This window comes from Danio rerio, chromosome 1 (genome assembly GCF_049306965.1).
Source record: "Danio rerio strain Tuebingen ecotype United States chromosome 1, GRCz12tu, whole genome shotgun sequence".
Lineage (NCBI taxonomy): Eukaryota > Metazoa > Chordata > Actinopteri > Cypriniformes > Danionidae > Danio > Danio rerio.
In genome coordinates, this window is record NC_133176.1 from 21,713,921 (window position 1) to 21,734,186 (window position 20,266).

The following is a 20,266-nucleotide window of genomic DNA, read 5'->3' on the forward strand; positions in this document are numbered from 1 at the left end:
AAGGGCTGAGGGCGCGGCGACACAGCGCAGTAACAGAGACTCGGTGTGCGCGCGCGTGCCATGCGCGTCTGGGGACTCGATCGTGATCAGCCAGTGCTGAAGTGGTCTCATATAGAATAATCCGAGCGGCATGAAGCGGCTGCGGATGCCATATGCCCCAGGAGCCTCTGAAATAGTTTCAGTGGGACCACTGTTTTACTGTCGAGCTCTCTCAGACAGTACAGCATCAGCTGAGCGCGCTCTCCGGAGAGGCTCGATTGCATCCTTCGCCAGGAGGACAGCAATCTCCTCTCGCAAGACAAGGGCGGACAGGGGGCTGACCCTGGTGAATACACACCCGTGACTTGGGGGGCCGTTTCGCGAACTGAATCGCATAGCCGAGTCTGATTGTGCGTATGAGCCACCGCGAAGAGCTGGCCCGCGCTAACCAGGCAGGCAGAGCTCCCGCTAATGGACTCATCGCTACAATCGCTGACGTACCAGCAGTGGGGCAGCGCGGAGTGGGTGTGCTGATCCGGGAAGCTCACGGGTCCCACGGAAAAGCTGGAGGTGAGATATTTGCTCTCACTCCAAACCCGAGCTCCGGAGAGGAGGCTCGAGGGGTGGGAGAAAGGAGACCGTCCTCCCAGCGCTCGTGAGCCACTGGCGAAACGCACCGAATCTGCAAGCTAGAAAGCATAGCGTCCCAGACTGGCAGATTTCGGGCTGTCACATCTGGGGAAGTGAAAAGTGCCCTTTCATAATGTTTTCATGAAATTCGTAAAAAGTGCCGTTGGAAATGGGGCCCCGCCCTCCAGCGGGGAAAGAGCAAGTTCCCTCTTCTCCAGATGGCCTGTCCCAGGGGCGCTTCGCGGTCCGTTGCCGGACTTAGCGGCGTTCTGGGCAGGGGGGCTGCCTGCTTCCGAGGTGCCCGACGCGCTCGCTTCGCCGAAGGCGTGTGCGGGGGCGGAGCAGCTCTCGTAGGCGGGCGCCTTCGGCGAGGAGCAGGTATGAATGGCACGGCGGGCGGAGCGGGCTACGGACCGCCGATAAGACATCACCCACCAACTGCTCTCTCACCGCCTTGAATTCCTGGGTGAATTCACAGACAGTGTCGCCGAACCTGGCTGGGGATATGGGGAAGTCAAGAAAGCGGACTTTGTCGACTTTGCGCATATCAGCCAGGGGTGGCGCTCCTGGACCACTAATGTGGACATCGTCCTCCCCAACGCACACGCAGCGGACTCAGTAGTCCGAAGAGCTAAGTCGGCGGCGGTGCGAAGCTCGTAAGCCTGGGTTGGACCCACCCTCGTGCAGCTCGGCCAGCGCCTGCGCTTGGTAGCGCTGGTAGGTGGCTATCGCATGCAAGGCGGAAGCAGCCTGGCCCGCAGCTATGTATGCTCTAGCTCCGAGGGAGGTAGATAACTTACAGGCTTTGGATGGGAGACGAGGCGGACCCCTTTGGGATGTGGAGGTTTACATCATGGATGTCTGACAAATCTGCATCAACTGTGTGATGCTATGATGTCAATATAGACCAAAATCTCTGAGGAATATTTCCAGTACCTTGTTGAATCTACGCCACTAGGGATTAAGGCAGTTCTGAAGACAAAAGGGGGTCCAATCCAGTATTACTATAGTAAGAAGTACCTAATAAAGTAGCCGGTGAGTGGATTGCACTAGTATCAATGATCAGCAGACCAATTTGTCAAGCACATTTTGATATTTGTATAATCTCTTCTTCTTCTTTTTTTAATAAAAAGCTGTTATTTAGTTTTTATATTATTAATTTGTGTTTTTGTGTTTGTAATTTATACTTTTCATTTTTAATCTTTTAGCAACAACTCAGAGATATTTTCTGACGGATCAAGTGACAAAGTCATAGATGCTAAAAATGAAGCTTTAGCATCACTGGAATTCATGAAATTAAACAAAATTAAAAAGGAAAATTAGCATTAATATGCCAGAATATAAGTCTATTTATTCTGTATGTTTACTCAAACTGAATGTTGCCTTGCTGAGCACAAGAGACCTTTAAAATCATTCTTTTGGTGTGGCAGACTGAGAGAGAAGCAGGCTGAGCAACGCTGCTACATTAATAAGGAACAACACAGTCAATTTCTCAAACGGTAACAGTGTGTAAATATCAGACAGGCAGCCATACATCCTCCAGCAAACTGCTAAAACAGCAAAATCTATTACATGAACACACCCACAAACACACCGGCCTCTAATGCACTGATAAGAGCTTTCATCACCCATATGCTTGTTTTCAGACTGCTTGATTGAGCAGAAACAGATCTTTGGGACTCGGTCCAATCTTGCCATCTAACTTAAACTTAATTGCTTTCCCCACTTTAACATCTCTCTCTGTGTTTTATTGCCAGTATTGTGTGGCAAACATGGTCAACTAAACGTGTGCCATAAAACCTACACACACACGCACACTTGACAAGCGCAGAACAATTGCTCTGCACGCATGTGGCCTTGATTTAATATTTTAATCTGCTCCATCTCCTAAAATTCAATTCCAGTGCAAACACACTAAACTGCCTGTCCCACCAGCAGCCCTGGAAAATTTATGAGACTCTATTCATGTGCTTTGTCCTTCCTCTTCGCTTTTCTGCCAGCCTCTTTTTTCTCTCTGAATATAACTTGCCCTGTCAGTATATTATTGTGGTGGTTTGTGAAAGGAGCAGTTAGTTGTATGGTGCGTCGTGGACTTGCTGTATTGCAGAACCTGTAACCCTCTGACAGGCTTCATAGCTCATGGTTAAGCACCACAGATCCAGGGCTCTGTATCTCCGATCTCAGACCTGTCATGCTCCTACAAAGGAGGCCAGTAATTAGGCCGCAGGTGTCTGAACAACTGACCAGAAATCTGTTTCGTTGCATCCGCTGAATAATGATAAAAAAGGAGAGATTTGGGCAGAAACACCTGCTGTAAAACATCTGTCATTTTCAAGAATCGAAACACTCTAGATGATGATGACAGCTAAATTGCACATAAAACAACGCAGATTTGAGTTCGGCCTGCCAACGTTTGTTCTTTTGTATTTTGAATGAGCGACTGTGACACATCTCTAATTCAAACAAGAACAAAGAAAGACATGCTGTAGTGGGCCAGGGTGCTAACAAAAGAGAGTACCCTAATTTGTTTGTCTGAACTTCAAAAACAAGGCATAATGCTTTTAAGAACCAAAGAAAGGGCGCATTAAATCCAGCAGTTTTGAAAGAGATTGCGCTTGAAAAACTCATTTCTCAATTAGTTTTTTCTAAAATCCAGATCCATTTATTGAAATTGCATCAAATATTGAAATTACTTTTTTATGTAGCAAAATAGATATTTCTTTCTAATTACATAGTTGTGTAGAGTTGAAGTCAGAATTATTAGCCCCCCTGAATTATTAGCCCCCCTGATTATTTTTTTTTCCCAATTTTTGCTTAACGGAGAGAAGATTTTTTCAACACAGTTCTAAACATAATAGTAATAATAATTTATTTCTAATAACTGATTTATTTTATCTTGATGACAGTACATAATATTTCACTAAATATTTTTGGGGGGCCACGACACCCCCCACTTTTTGGTTCAGGTCCACCTCAGAATTTTTTCAAAAGATGCTTCATAATGGGCTCCGCGAGCCAAGGGCAGGAGTGGGTGTGGCCAGCAGAGCAGGGGAGAAGTAGGGGAGTGAACAGCTGTCAGTCGGTTCACAAAATGAGACACAAACCATGAGGAGACCCATGATTTTATAGTTTACAAAGTTAAAATGCAAAGAAATAAACAGTAATTTAATGCCCTGCTACATTTGTAATTTCATATACACATAACCACAATTTATATCATTATAAAGATAATCGTGATCATATAAACACTAAATGGGGACTTTTCCCTCAATCCCCAGGTCTGAATGCAGACTTAGTGCAGCATGTCTCCTGCCCTGTCTATTTTAACCATTAGGCCTATTGGTAATCTGGAGGATTTAGGCAAACACAGCAGCACACCGATGCGTTTAAATGTGAACGAACTCCTGATAAAAGACAACGTCTGCCTTTTTCCAATTGTCGTACTGCTCTTCCGACAAAAATGCTTGTAGCACACACAACTTTGCTGTATCGGCCCTGACAGGATCACGGGGAAAAACATGCAACAAACCCCATGGATCATTGAAACAATCACATACAAACCTTCATGAACAGCTAAATACTGCGTGCCATGGGTCAGTGGACGGGTCTCACCCAGTCATCAATGTAGGATTTCACAGCTGATCTTGGCACTGGCAGCTAGGTCTGCTTTGTCTTCGGAAAGCACGTGCTCTCATAAAAAATTAAAAAGCCAGCTCTCCTCATAGGATAAGAAAACTCCACTATGAATAATAATGAGAAACCGACGCGTTATCTTTGCACTTGCAGTACTAATCCCGCCCCAAAAATCATTTTTAAACCCAGAAGCTGAAATCAGCTGACAAAAGCTCAAAATTATTATAATTAAAGCTAACGGGTGCTAACACTGTCTTAACTGATACTCAGCACACACACATCTATTAAAATCTAAAAAAAAAAAAAAAAGTACTCGAGGGTTTCGTGAACATTTAAAGGCCTAACTAGGTTTATTAGGTTAACTAGGCGGTTAGGGTAATTAGGCAAGTTATTGTGTAGCGATGGTTTGGTCTGTATTGAAAAAGATATAGCTTAAAGGGGCTAATAATTTTGACCTTAAAATGTGTTTTAAAAAATTAAAAACTATTAATTTTTACTACAACTGTAGGCCATAATCTTCATCTACATATTACTGTCTTTACAAATATGAATTCATCTTGCTGTAAAGGAATGGAAAACGTGCAAAAGAAAAAGAATAAATGCTATTTTGTTATTGTCACGAGTCTGGTGTGTCAGTGGGCCCTGTCACACACCCGGCTCAATAAGAAGCAAGATGTGTTTGCCCTGACGTGTTGCTATTTTCAGACTAACTTATTTTTCCCCTTTTCCGCCATGTTGTTTAAATAGCAAATCCATTTGCGCCACTTTCATGGGTGTTTCATCTAGAAAAGAGGTGTGTTAAGGCGCATTGCTGGCGCGTTGCTGTTTTGAGGAACTAAATACTAAATAGACTGTCCAATAGACAAGCTGAAAGCAGGTCTAAAGTCAATGTGCGCTTACACATTGCTTAAAGAAGGCAGGATATACAGCAATAAACAAATATCTTTACAAATAAAAAAGAATTTAAGGAATATTACAAAAATATGATATATATATATATATATATATATATATATATATATATATATATATATATATATATATATATATATATATATATATATATATATATACATATATATTGTAGCGAGCCTACTGATGCCACGTCGCCCTGGTCACAAATTCACCCCAGCTGGCAACTCATCAGCACCGGATCGCTCACAGCTGGACCTCATCAGCCAGGGAGAGATAAAAGCCAGCCCCACACAGGAGGAAGCTGAGCTTCATTTCCACATGACTCCCTGCGCTAACGCTTGTCTCTCTCTGTCTCTACCACAGCCGAATCCAGCTTGTGACCGATCCAACACCAGAACTCTCACCAGCCTTCACCATCTCCTCGGAGCACTTGAGCACGCACCCCTAAAGCCTGATTTATACTTCTGCGTCAAACACCGGCGTATGCTACGGCGCTGACGCATAGCCCTTCGCCGTGGCCATCGCCGTCACTGACGTGCACCTCTCAAAAAATGTAACTACACGTCGCAACGACGCGTAGCATAAGCTCTGTGATTGGTCGGCTTGGTAGCGCTGACGAGTCTGGGCGGGACCGAGAGGCGCGCGAATGGTGCGACGCCGCGCGAGCGATTGTTTACAAGTTGTTTGCCACTTGTACATCCCGGAAGTGTTCAGGAAATGCAAAAAAGTAGCGAAGAAACTTGACACAGAGGAACATTTACACCTCACTGCCAACTAGCGTTTCGGAAGTGTTAATGCAGACCGGCAGAGACAGCGCGCAGAAGTATAAATGCACAGCCACGCGCGTTGCCTGCGCCGTGGGTTACGCCGGTCACCTGACGCAGAAGTATAAATCAGGCTTAAGAAGAGCACTCATTCACTCACTTATCACTTGTAAATAAAGCACCCTCCGGGGCATTGTTTGTAACTTTACTCAACTGTGTTTGTGTTTTCCCTCTGCCTCGCTACAATTTATATATATATATATATATATATATATATATATATATATATATATATATATATATATATTACTGCCTCAATGGCATAAAGATGGCATAAAAAGTTAATTGTTTGTCAGATGGAAGTTATAGTAGTCCAATAATAAACCCGAAACACATGTGGTTGTTGCCATGTGGTTGATGCCACATATGACAGTCACGTGGCATCTGTGCAGTGTCAATCCAGACAAAATTTCTAACCGGCATGCACTGCTTTAAGACAGAATTCGAAAGCACCTTATTGCTGCATCCCAATTCGCATACTATCCATCCTAAATAGTATTTTAAAATAGAATTAGTATGTCTATTTAGTATGTTGTATGTTCAAAAGAGTATGCCAAAGGTTCCTGGATGGTTTACTATTTCCGGTAAAAATTTAAGGTATAGAAGCATCCATACTCTAACTACTGATATTGTCAACAGTACATTGTGTGTTGGACATGAATTCGATTAGAACTACAGATGCGGGTAAAAAATGTGTAAAAACTACAAACATGAAAGAAGCGCGAGACCAAACATCAAGTAGAGAAGCAAAGGTGTTTGTTTGACTGTATATTAATATCTTGCCCACTGGAAAATGTTTAAATTGTGTTTTCGTTATATTTTATCTCCACCAATACTGAACTTACATAAAGAACTGTTTGGATATTAATGTCTGAATGCATAATTATTCAAAGACCTGAGAAGATTTCTCTGCATGAAAGACTCGTGAATGGGAAATTAAACTGCTGCTGCTTCTCCAGTAAGGTAGGAAATGTGGATTGTGTGGATGATAGGGCTCATAACTAAGCAACACAATGATCTGTTAACGAGGAAGTAGTTTATCCCAAAGCTTGCAAACTCTTCTGTTACACACTCAAAAGTATATATATATTTCCTCCACAAAAAAGTACATACTTTTAGGGCGTAGTATAAGTATGCAAATTGGGACGCAGCATGTGTGTTGTATTCATGTAGTTGTTGTGTCAAGTGATGCCCCATGCGTTTGTTTCAAGAGCTTTTGTTTACGCCATATGATTCTCTTGTTCTGTTTCCCGCCATTTGTTAATGTTTCTTAGTTCCCTTAGTAATATATATATATGAAGATGTGTGAAGTTTATTTATAAACTAATTTTGAGAGGATTACATGAAGATCACATGATCACGACTGGTTCTGCATTAGCATGTATGATTCACCAATCAGGCCAATCCTAACCCACTATAAAGAGCCAGGGTTTTTCACTACAGTCATCTTCGATTTGAAGAATCCCCCCTTCCACCCCTACCACTTCACCTTTCCCTCCATAGGGCGGCACGGTGGCCTAGTGGTTAGCACTGTTGCCTCACAGCAAGATAGTCATCGGTTCTAGTCCTTTAACAGGCCGGCGGTCGTTTCTGTGCGTGGTTTGCACGTCTTCTCGTGCTCGCGTGGGTTTTCCCCGGGTCCTCCGGTTTCCTCCCACATTCCAAAAACATGCACAACAATTGACTTGATCAATCTAAATTTAGCACTACAGTAAATTTCTCATCCAGCTGCATATCTCTTCATAGCATTCATTTTAGTCATTAGCTCTTAGCAAGGGGGAGTTGTCGAGATCTACCTGAGCTCAAGGCTCCCCTCTCCCCTTGCAAATGGGAGGGAACCCATGGCTCAAGGACCTTTTGAGTGTGAACTCTTAAAATATCTCCATATAGTTTTAAATACTTAGATTTTCATTTTGTTTAATGTAGTTTAGTTATTTTATTGCATCAAGTGAATTATTTGAATTATTTTAAGACATTATTTATGACTTTTTTCGCTACTGTGAAACTTAGAAGGAGAAATTTGCTTGTATGGATAAAAACTGTAAAGAAAGTGAATGACAAGATAGTGTAGACTGTCACTACTGTACCAAACTTTTTGCTTAACATTCCTGTTTGTGTTCAGAAATTCACCTGGTTTGAACATTATATGAAGGTGAGTAATTGATAAGTGAAATTCAATTTAAGGATGAACTACCATTTAAATCTTGAGATAACCAATGAACCACAAAGAGACAGAAATAGAAAAAAAGCTATTTAAAAAATTGATTCAAAACTGCGGTTAGGGACATCTAGTCAAAATTTTAGAGAGTGTGTAGCACTAATAGATTTGACTGTAGTGAATGCACTGTGGGGAGTTTTATCTGAGTCTCAGTGTGTTGTCATTAATTCTTCTGGAGAGTGTGTGTTTCATTGATTTGCTATACTAGCTTTTGCTTGTATTTTGGCAGTCTCCTACAGGCAAGTCTCACTGCAACAGCACTACCTGTGTAGCAACTTTTTGCAAATCTACCGTGCAAAGAGTAAGACGGAGCCCTGTCCACCATCACAAATGTGGACCCTATTCACAAGGCTGATATGACACATTCATTATAAGCTTAAGTCATTTAATTAAGGATTATGGTAATATGTTTTTAATGTTTTCAAAAAAATTTCAAAACAGCGAATGAACATTAAATGCATTTATGTATGTATTATATCATCTTTGTGTCAATTTTACAAGAAAAAAATGCTTACAAAATGACCACTTATGTGAGGTGTTTGTAATGCAGCGTTTATGGGGCTGAGAGTATATTTGACGTTATAATTCCCTATGGTTGCCGTCATCAGTCTCACAGTTTTTTTTTTTTCTGAAAGTCTTGATAACACCAAAGAGGAATTTCCTTTCTTTTATTATTTCAACAAATAGGGTTGTAAAAAAATATTTGTTGTGTTCTCCCATGCACTCTAAGTTTACCCAACCATGACGCCTTTCGCTAGCCATGAATGTGTGTTTTTAGTTGGCTAGCATAGCCAGTTTTGAACCAAATGTTCTTTTTGGTTAGCTAGAAAGTGCATATTATAATACCGTGCTACATTTTTAATCAATTATTGAGAACAGGATCTATTATACTGCCAGTGGGTGTGAAAATCAAATATTAAACGATTAAATTTTATAATGTTAATACTCTGTAATATTAACTTTCAAGTCTGAGATGTATTTCTTACCCTGGGTTTTTTAATGCTGGAAAAAAATCACTTTATTCCACACCTTAAAAAGATACAACATTGGGGATGTTTAAAAGATTTTGAATAATACCATTATTGTGTGTAATCACCATAAATGTAAATTATTTTTATGCTATTATATTGTATTTCACAGGACCGTTTGGTTGGAGGTGAAAATCAAATGTTAACCGTTGCATCTTCTAAAATAAATATTAGAAAATATTTAACTTTCAGGTATGTGATTTATTGGTTTCTGCATTTCTTTTGGCAGGACAAATCAATGTATGTTTCCACATTAAAATATTAGATTAATGCAATTTATAAGATGTTTGTATTTCTTCTGTACCATGATGTTGTTATGAATGAACCCCTTGCGGTGGCGTGCAGGTTTGAGGTGTGGATATTCCTCGGTGCTGGTCACTTGTATTCCCCATGCTTTCTTCCAAGCCTCATACAGCTGAATGTGCACTGGATAAACTCCGGAATGATGAGGGGCCACTGCATATCCCAAATCTACAGGAATACCATGCTCCTGTAACGAGAATTACACACACAAATAATTGTATTTCATACTTGAAAGGGCACATACACTAGCTTAAACACATAGAAACAAATAGATATTTGCAACTGAGTACAGAAGCACTTGAAATTGACCACAGTGGACAATCACAAAATAATAAAGTAAATTAAAACAAAGCTTACAGAATAGATTCAGAATGTATGCTCTTTTCAAAATAATAAGCTTTTATGGTTTTCAAAGTAAGTCTTTGCCTATATTTGTCTTTTAATATGTGTACAAATAGTGACATTGAATTAACATTAACATGAATTTGATTAGCTTACAAGATCTTTTGAGCCATTCAATCTTCTATAAGTATCATCTCATGAACTGCTTCACAGTTTAAATCACCCCATACAATTTCTGTAGTGTCATGGCAGAGAACCAAAATCAAATTTCACAGAAATTTAAAAAAGCAACTTTACTGTGTCACAAAATGTATTCATTTAGAGAGTTTAAAAATAGTTTTGTCGTTTAAATTCAAATAATTCTTCATATTATAATATTTTATTTCATACTTTTTATAGTGTGATGATAATTTCTTCAGAATGACTTTAGCGATGTAAGCTATTGGGTCATAGTGGTGTACATAATTCACAGAGAGCAGCCTTACCTCAGCCAATTATTCTGGAATCTATGATTAATCTGGAAACTGGCTCTGATGTCACTATGGTGGGTAAGCTAGAGAATTAATTGTGGGTATATCTAATGGCCAAATCTTTGCTTTTATTAAATGTATCATTTATTCGTGCACCGATAGTCCAGTCTTAGGGCAAAGATTCATATATTTTTATGTAACTTTAATGCTGTTGTTATAAACAAAGGCAAAGTAAGGCAAAAACAAGACAATAAATACAAGAAAAGGAAAATGCTTAGAAATTTGTGTGTGAGGAGGATACTATACTATTTGCTATACAAATAAACTTGTTGTTCATTACATTGCCAAATTATTGTACCATAAAATAAACCATCAAGTATATAGCCATTAGCCACAAAAATACAAAAAGACATGATCAAATATTTTATTAAAACTTTCTTTGCAAAGAACATTTACAAACTGTGTCGCAAACTTGTATGCTTGCAACCAAACCTCTAGAGGTATAGTTAGAAGCATAGTTCCTGGTTGTGTTCTATTCCCCGTTATCCCCTCTATGCCCTATTCCTTTCCAACATTGTAACACTTAAATTTAAATTGATTAAAAAAAATTAATTATCTCTCTTCATTTGCTTTTTAAAGTATTTTCTAACACTTTAATTTTAGAGATCTTCATATTGACAATTGTGTTCCCTTTGTAGCGCACTTTAAAAACATTTATGTCATTATGAACTGTTTCTGTGGTTCTTGACGAAAGCTATAGGTGACCTATTATTTAAAAATGGAATCTACGTTACGTCTCCAAAGCTTCTGAAAACAAACAAAAATTAGCATATGTTAATGGTTTTAATTTAAAGTAGGTTAATTATTATCTATCTGTACTGTAGGCCTAAATGACATGGGACTGTTGGTAGAACATTTCTGCAGTGGTTTGAATGCGTCAAATTGTAAAATTTGTAAAATTAATAAACTATATAATGCTTAATAATAATATTAATAATAATAATAAATTTGTAATAATAATAGTTATTATGATTATGATTTTTCTTCATTTCTTAATAGACTAAGTGTAAATTACAACCATTATAATGATTTATATGATTTATATATGAGATATATGTTTTAGAATAGAATATTGGGTCCCACTTATATTAAGTGTCCTTAACTACTATGTACTTACATCAAAAAATAAATGCAATGTACTAACTGTGTTTATAATGTATTTGAGAACACTTGTGATGCTTTTGAGTTGGGATAGAGGTTGGGTTATGGACAGGTTTGGTGGCATGGGTAGGTTTAAGGGTGGGTTAAGGTGTAAGGGATGGTCAACAGTGTATTTACAAATATAATTACAAAAGTTAATTACAGATGCAATTACATACATGCATTTAATCAAGCTTAAGTGCACAGTAAATACATGTATTTACACAATAAGTACACTGTAACAAACCATTAATTCTTGTGTAAGTACATATTAGTTAAGTCCACTTAATATAAAGTGGGACCGAATATTAAATATCCTCATTATTATTTGTAAAGGAAGCATATATAGGCCCTATATGTGCTGCTTACATATTTCTATTAATATGAAAATTGAGTGCATGTTTTTACTAAAACTAATATTGGAATTTATTTTAAATATTTGTGCGTATAAAACAATAATTTGCACAACAATGTTATGGGGTTTTTCTCTACAGAAGTTGTTACTCCACCCCATTCAGAGCATCATTGTGGATGTTTTACATTGTAACTAACGTGGTTAAAATGATGGATCTGCGACAAAGGAACTACGGTTTTTGGGAAACACTCATCACTACAACGTTCTTTTCTCAAATGATGCATTGTACTATGATAGTTCAGCCACAAGTTATGTCGTTGTTTGGGAAACACACCCCAGGATAGCTTGTTGCCTGGTTAGAAAACAATGACACATATTTACGAAGAGCAACTATTATCACTTTTTTAGTACAAGCTCAATTTATCTTTGAAGTGTTGAGTACTATTAAAATGAACAAGAATCCCATTTCTTTTTGCACACACATTTCCACAGCTGGCGCTCTCTCTCTAACCCACATTCGCACTTATCTTCAGAGTTACACAGAGCTACCTCACAGCTATTGATTCAAGACTTTATGATTTTTATGAAAAATCCATTTTCATTTTTAAATTTCTCTGGGCTAACTAATTAAAATCAGATAGGTGAGATAACAGACATCTGAAGAACAGCTGAGTCGATAACTGTATTTTGAGGTAAATTCTCAGATTTAACATCACATCATAAGGATCCAGTAATCCATAAAATTTCCCTCAAGACAGTACACACACACACACACACACACACACACACACACACACACACACACACACACACACACACACACACACACACACAAAACACACACACACACACACACACACACACACACACACACACACACACACACACACACACACACACACACACACACACACACACACACACACACCCTCTCATGTACACTCATCTGTTAGCTTAGCCACACAGCTCTCTGATTTAATCAAGCCCCCAAACCAATAAAGGCAAATCAAAGCTGTCTAGATTATCAAACTTGTGCTCGTGGCCCATTAAAATTCTCTGTCAGCTCGACTCTAACAGTCTCCGGCCTCTGAGCTGACAGACACTGGTCTGTTTAACTCGCTGCTCAGAGTCAAGCGCATGCAAACTGCTTGACCTTGATCACTCATGTAGGAGATTTTTCTGGAGAATTTCTGAAGGGTGCCTTTTGTTGATTGCCATTGACTATGAGTAGAAACTAAGATCATATTCGAGAGAGGAAAACACATTAAAGCTGGCATGAAATGCAATTTCACCTCATCTATTTTTAAATGTATGTTATTGATCATATTGCGAATGATTCATCCATGCGCAAGTTTCATTTTTCCCCCTTAAAGACCTGCAAACATTCAATCGACAGCCAATGAACCGAACAAAGAGATCTTTTTCTTTTTAATAATGTTAATAGATGTTTTACTCTGACATACATCATAGGTCTACAGTGGAAGAAAGAATCGTTCTGTTACATTGTGACTTCTTCATCTTGCTGTTCTGTGATGGTGGATAATTTCCATTGACACAGGTTGATTTATCTTAAACTAATATTATTTTTCTCCTTTTCAAATTTTCAGCTAATTTAAATCTTAATTAAGACTTTTTTTTTTAAACCTATCTATTGAGCATTTTGCCTTACAGGGAGTCGGTGACTGTTGGCTGCTCCGCAAAATGTAGCTGATTTCAGGTTTTACAATCCTTGAGGGAATATTTGGCTCTCATAAAGAAGGCTAAACGTGATCCACACACACAGACATCAGCACTGGAGAAAAGAAAGCTGTAGCATGGCTATGGGTTACTTGAAGTAATTATTTTAACATTATTCAATAAGTACCAGTTAATTTTCACATTATAAACAGGTAAATGTTTTTTTTAAGACAAAAAATCCTAGATCTAAAAAAAGTGAATGATAATCAAAACAGTATATTTAAACTAAAAACATTGCTGAAAACACAAATTAATTAAATAATTTGCCATTAATATAATATTTGTATGTCAGATAAAAAAAATATTATTGCTGCTTGTTCAAACTACTTGTTAAATATGAGCTTGAACATCACAATTATTGTAATCTCTTTGGACATTTTATTTGTTTTTTCAATTCAATTCATGTTTATTTTTTAGAGCGCTTTTACAATGTAGATTGTGTCAAAGCAGCTTAACATAGAAGATTATAGTGAATTAAAACAATGTCAGTACATTTTTCAGAGTTGAAGTTCAGTTTAGTTCAGTTCAGGGTGGTTTAATTGTCATTGCTGAAAGTCCAAACACTGAAGAGCAAATCCATCGATGCGCAGCTCCACAAGTCCCAAATCAAGCAATCCAGTGGTGAAAGTGGCGAGGAAAAAAACTTCACCAATTGACCAAGTGAAGGAAAAAATCTTGAGGGAAACCAGGCTTTGTTGGGCACGACCATTTCTCCTCTGGCCACACTTACGTGTAGAGCTGCAGTCTAGGCGCCGGAGGCTGGAGAGCAGTGGATGTCCATTGTGGAGAACTGAAGGTGTCACTGGTCTGTCACTGTGGTCTTTCAGAAATCAGTCTCACGTTCTCTGCTCCTCCATGACCACACCAGCATCAGCTCATGATACATGCCTGGTCCAGGATTATGGATCCCTTGGCATTATTAGTTTTATTTGTAATCCACATAAATTTGTCAAAATTAAGTTAACTTGATTGTTTTGTGTTGGAACATCATGAAGGAATTAAGCGACTGACTTTTTTGACGCCACAATAGTAAATTCTGTTCCAGGCAGCTTATATTCACATGGTAATTAAAATAAAAATTATTTAAATTACTTTGTTTTCCTTGCCTAAAATAAGTTTAAATAACGAAAATATAATGAAATTGTAATAACTCAATTTATAAAGTTAAATACAACTCAATAATAGTTCCAAAACAATTACGTTCCATAGAAAGGTTTCCCTTAATTTGATTAAGTTCCCTCAACATTTTTTAACAACCTTTTTTTGAGCGTACATTGTGAAGTAGAAAGTAGATATATTTGGTCACACTACAGTACATTACTACTGTATTTTTAGAAAGAATCCTAATACTGAAAAATGTAGTTGGTTCCTTTCTGAAATATTGATAGTTCAGGTGCTCAGATATAAAACAAACTGAAACCCATTAAAAAGTTCACTGTAATGTGAACCCCCTCTTTATAGATAAAGATGAAATTATATTGGAAACAGGAGGAAAATAAACAACAGAGATAGTAATTATACTGATAAATCAATCTGTATATGTTATGTAACAGACTATTGTTTTCAAAAGAGCTTTGTTAAAACTTAATTTTAGTCACATTTTAATGCAAACTGCATTTGCATAAAAAACTATAAGCTAAACTGCTCAAGCCGTGGTGCATGACTCAAATTATAATTTAGCTGGCGGTTATGTTTTTAGTCAGAATCGGTACTTGTTTGTGACTTCCAGCAGGGGCACTTCACGCTCTGTTGTTTATCACTCACTCCACTGATCATATCACAGTGCAGGATTTCTAATATTCAAACTGCCAAATGAATGAACGATGAAACACAACAACACAGATGGACCGCTCATGACAACACTAACTCATATACTGCAGCATATAATGGTAGCTTTTTAGAAATGCCAATTTTAATTCGTATATACGAAGATAAGAAATTACCTCAAAAAATTATTAAAAGCCAATCCTGAGGTAAAGGCTACATTTGTCACAGACAATACAAATTGTAGCTTAATAAATAAATCATTTATTTTATTTAACATAGAATCTAACATAAATAAAATGTAAGGTAATTATATTTAGATATATTAAAAGTTTATGCTTTAGCTATAAGATTTCAGTTAACATTCTTTAAAATGTCTTCGGCAATGTTATGCAAAAAAAGAAATTCAAACAGGTTTGTAACAACATGAAAGTGAGTAAATAATAAAGTAAATAAAGTGAAATATGCCTTTTTTGTTGACATGAAAATATGAATTTAATAGAATATTACTTCAAATGAGTAAATAAAGAGTTTAATGAGACGTTTAATGTAAATAATGTAATATAATGTAATTCATTTAGTTTTCTCCAATGGCTGATTTGTTCAGAAATTAAATAAATAGCTGTCACAATGAAAGGGCAATTGGATAATTTGTTCAATCGATTTGTTCAAAATGCAGATTCATTAAGAATGACTCAACATTGTGTTTTTTAATCAGAGATGAAATCTTGTTGTTGCTTAATACAAGATCTGATGGCCAAACTGACAACAAAGACAATATTGGGCCAAAAATTGACCTACTTTCTGAACAGTTGTACAGAATAAATTTTTAATGTAATCTGTATTTATGTGGTGGATTTATTGTGTATGGCCATACACCCAAAGCACTTCACAATCATGAGGGGGAGGGGGGTGGCTCTCCAAACCACCACCAGTGTGCAGTATCCAATTGAATGATGTGACGGCTGCCACAGGGCAATGGCGCCAGTGCACTCAACACACACCAGCTATAGGATGAGTGGAGAGACAGTAGCCCCTTTAACACAGTGATACCGGTAAATATCCGAGGTCATGATGAGTAAAGACTGATGGAGGGAACTTGGTCGGGACATCCCTACTCTTTATGAGAAGTGCCATGGGAATTTAGAATAACCACAGAGAGTCAGGACCTCAGTTTAATGTCTCACCCAAAAGAAAGTATTCACTGACAGTATGGTGACCCCTTCACTATACTGGGGCATTAGGACACAGGTGGCAGTTTGAACACCCCATGTTGGCCTCAATAACACCACTTCCAACAGCAACCTAGTTTTCTCATGTGGTCTCCCATCCAGGTACTGACCAGGCTCAGCCCAGCTTAGATTCAGTGAGTTCAGGGTGATATGGCTGTGGCTATATAACACATTTTGACGTGTTACTTGTGTCATACTGTATATACACATGATTTAAATATGAGCAATAACATCTTGAACTTTAGAGACATATGGGGCTCTATTTTGACGGTCCATGAGCAAAGCGCAAAACGCAGGGCGCAAACGCTTTCAGGGCGTGTCAGGACGCGTTTTTGCTAATTTAAGGACGGGAAATTTGCCTTGCGCTTCGGCGCATGGTCTAAAAGGGTTGAGTTTATTTTCTTAATGAGTTATAGGTGTGTTTTGAGAATAAACCAATTAGAGTCTCATCTCCTATTCCCTATAAGAGTCAGCTGCGTTGCGCCAAGAGCGCATTCGCTATTTACAGGACGCAAAGTAAGTCTAAGTGGAAAACTGAGCATTTCACAAGCAAACAGTTAACAGTTAACAGTTTTTTTAACAGAAAACTGTTAAACAGAGCATCTACTGCGTGAGAATGAGAGATAATGGATCACTTTCATTTTCGCTCTTGGATAGGGAAACCTTTACGCACAGACATCAATTAGTCTATAAATAAATACTTTTGTTTGTTAAACGCAAATATTCGTTTCAAAACTATTTATAAATTCAGTTTTAATTTCCAGCAAACGAATAAATGAATAATAATAGCAAAATGTGCTCAAAAACCTGAGTTATATCCTAAAACCCATGCTTTGCCCCATATGGTCTAAAACCTGACAGGTGGGCAAATCTAAGCTTGTTTTTAATAAAACAAATATACATATGGATATAATAAATAATACTGCAAATAATAATAACATTATACAAAAGCAAATTGTTATGAATGAACTGAAAAAGCCTCCCGAGATGAAGAAGACATAAAAGCAGTGGTTTTTCATATTTATGTAGGCTAGAAAATAATGTTTTGTAATATTTTAATCCTTTATATTTATATTCTATATCTATTCTTATTATATCCTATATATATCCTTAATATTTACATTTTTTCAAATGTAAAGATATTTGCCTATTGCTCTCTTGTGCGTATTAAGCAGTGCGTAAGCGAGGCGCAACTCTGCACCGGAGTTTAGACAGGGTTAGTTTTGGTCTAATGAAAAATCTATTATAGATTCTCAAAATAGCAACGATCCAGCGGTCCGCCTCAAAACGCCTTCCTTTTTAGACCAGAACTCCTATGGGCGCAAAAATGAGCAAAAATGAGCGCTAATGCATTTGCTATTTAAACAGCGTAGGGCAACGCCTCAAAACCACTCTTGCGCCAAGCTGAAACTACCAAAAGACTACTGCATCATGCCTTGCGCCACACTGCGCCGGGTGTATGATAGGGCCCATAGGGTTCATCATGAAGTGAGTTGTTGTCCTGCATAATATTTGTAAATCCTAATTGATCATAAGTGTAATTGTGAGAGAGAGAGATAGACAAATAATTGTCCAAATTACATCACAAATGCTTGAGTGGGACTGCACAACTCAATGGATGGGTAGTTTACTTGCGTGACAATTAAGTTCTTCAGTGGGTTGTGCAAATATCCTCTTCTATAAAGATTCAGCTGTAGTGTTTGGCTTCCAAATACCTTCTAACTAAATAAAACAGGTTGTGTGACAATGAGGAATGCCAATGATCAGTCCTTTGTGTGCCAGCATACAGCAAGAGTCTTAGAAATTTTCTTGGAAGTTCCATTTTACAGACAGAGGAAGACAAACAGGAAGCAATAGAGAGGAGACAAAGTAGGTGATGCGAAAATGGAATGAACCGAATTTGCTCTCTGGTCACTTATATCAATTTACAGTATGCATGTCATTCTGTAGTACATAAAGGGTAAATATATGTGTCGGAGTATTACATTCTGCTGAAAAAATCTCTCTGAGTGTGGTATTAGAGTGCTGCTTCACAGAAAAAAGGGGGCAGATAAATGCAGGAGTGTTAGTGAGAGATAACTAAATGAGAGCACACACACTCTCTTTCTTACTCTTCACATTCAGGTGTAGGTTTCAATGATTCTGTCAAAATCATGAGAGGCACTTCTCTATTTGAGGAACAACTGAAGTCTCAAAGCACCTGTAAAACATGCATAATTACAGTTCATTTTCTGACACATGACTCGCTGTCGGCCTAATGGTTCCTTAGGTAAAAGAGTTTTTGGCTGGATATGATAATGTGTGGATGATGATTTTGTTCAGTGATTGTGTTTGGGTGAGGGGTAGTTTTTCTCACCAAAGCAAAGTCTTTGTTCAGGATCATTTGTTCCATCAGAGAGGATTCATTGTGGAAGAGATGAGGCTGCATATGACTCCACATATGAGGAAACCACCAGAATTCATCAACATATTTCAGCAACAGATCATCTCCATCATCTTCCTCCTGCGTACCTGCACAAACAAACAGTAGTTCAACTAGACATTACGACTGAGGACACTTATGCCCATTGCACACTGGACACAAAGTGCTGCACCTCACGCCACATCTTTTACATTGTAAATATTATTTTCTGTAAGAGTACGCACACCAGGACCACCATTTAGCATCTGTTTGCATTGCTTTGAAGATACAGCGCAATACAGCGCATCTGGTGTGCGACCATCTTCAAAAAACATTTACAAATTCCAATAAAATCCAGTACACTTATTAAAACTTTCAGTACACTTTTCTATTTTTTTGTTTGTCTATCAAAGATTTCCAATATTAATGCACAAATATTTATTCTGTATAGCTAAAAATACTAAAATGCTAAAAATGTGATCATTTTTTTAAACATCATTATACACTTAATACATCATACTATCATTATTATAATGTTTATAATACACAAGGTTGTCTTCTCGATTACAAAACATGCGTGTGCATGTCTATTTATATATTATAAGTGGGCATAGATAATTTTTTTTAATCTAGATTAATCTCACTGCAATCTTGAAATGAATCTAGATTAAAATGGCTCATTTGAATTCTGCCGAAGTCATTCAGAATATGTGTGCTACCCAAATAATACGTTTTTGATAATGGGTTTCTCAAGCCAGGTGGCACATTAAACCAGGGGCTCATCTCCTGTTTCCAAAATGCATCACAAACTGCTTGAAAACTGTTCTACTATGATAATTGGTGATGAAAATAAATGATGTTCAATAAGATGTACTTGTGTTCAAAAACTGTTTATTCAGTGAGATATAATTTAATTTAGGACATGTGGCGTATGCATATATTAGTGGCATTTTTGAAGAAAACACAGCAATCAAACTATAACTGTCATGTAAGACTTTTCGCCATATTTTCCGACAAGATACACACACGCGCGGCTGTCAGTAAAAGACACACACGCACACACACACACACGCACGCGCGCACACACACACACGCGCACACACACACACACACACACGCGCGCGCACACACACATACACATTGCGAAATGTGAACGTTTTTTTTCTTTCCATTTGGCGTGCGTTATTAAATTCCATAACACTCTCAGTCCTTACTCCTTATTTGCGTCTAATACC

General features: G+C 37.9%; 1 protein-coding gene across 2 annotated transcripts in view; it reads right to left on the minus strand.

Annotated features, from left to right (window-relative positions):
• Window positions 1-20,266, minus strand: part of ndst3 (N-deacetylase/N-sulfotransferase (heparan glucosaminyl) 3) — a 411,370-nt gene that overhangs the window by 59,728 nt on the left and 331,376 nt on the right. For both annotated transcript variants that reach the window (XM_073950662.1, XM_073950659.1), the window contains exons 4-5: window positions 18,987-19,141; window positions 9,532-9,717 (exon numbers count right to left, since the gene is read on the minus strand). In XM_073950662.1, the coding sequence (XP_073806763.1) occupies window positions 9,532-9,717; window positions 18,987-19,141 (341 nt within the window). The remainder of the gene's footprint in view (window positions 1-9,531; window positions 9,718-18,986; window positions 19,142-20,266) is intronic.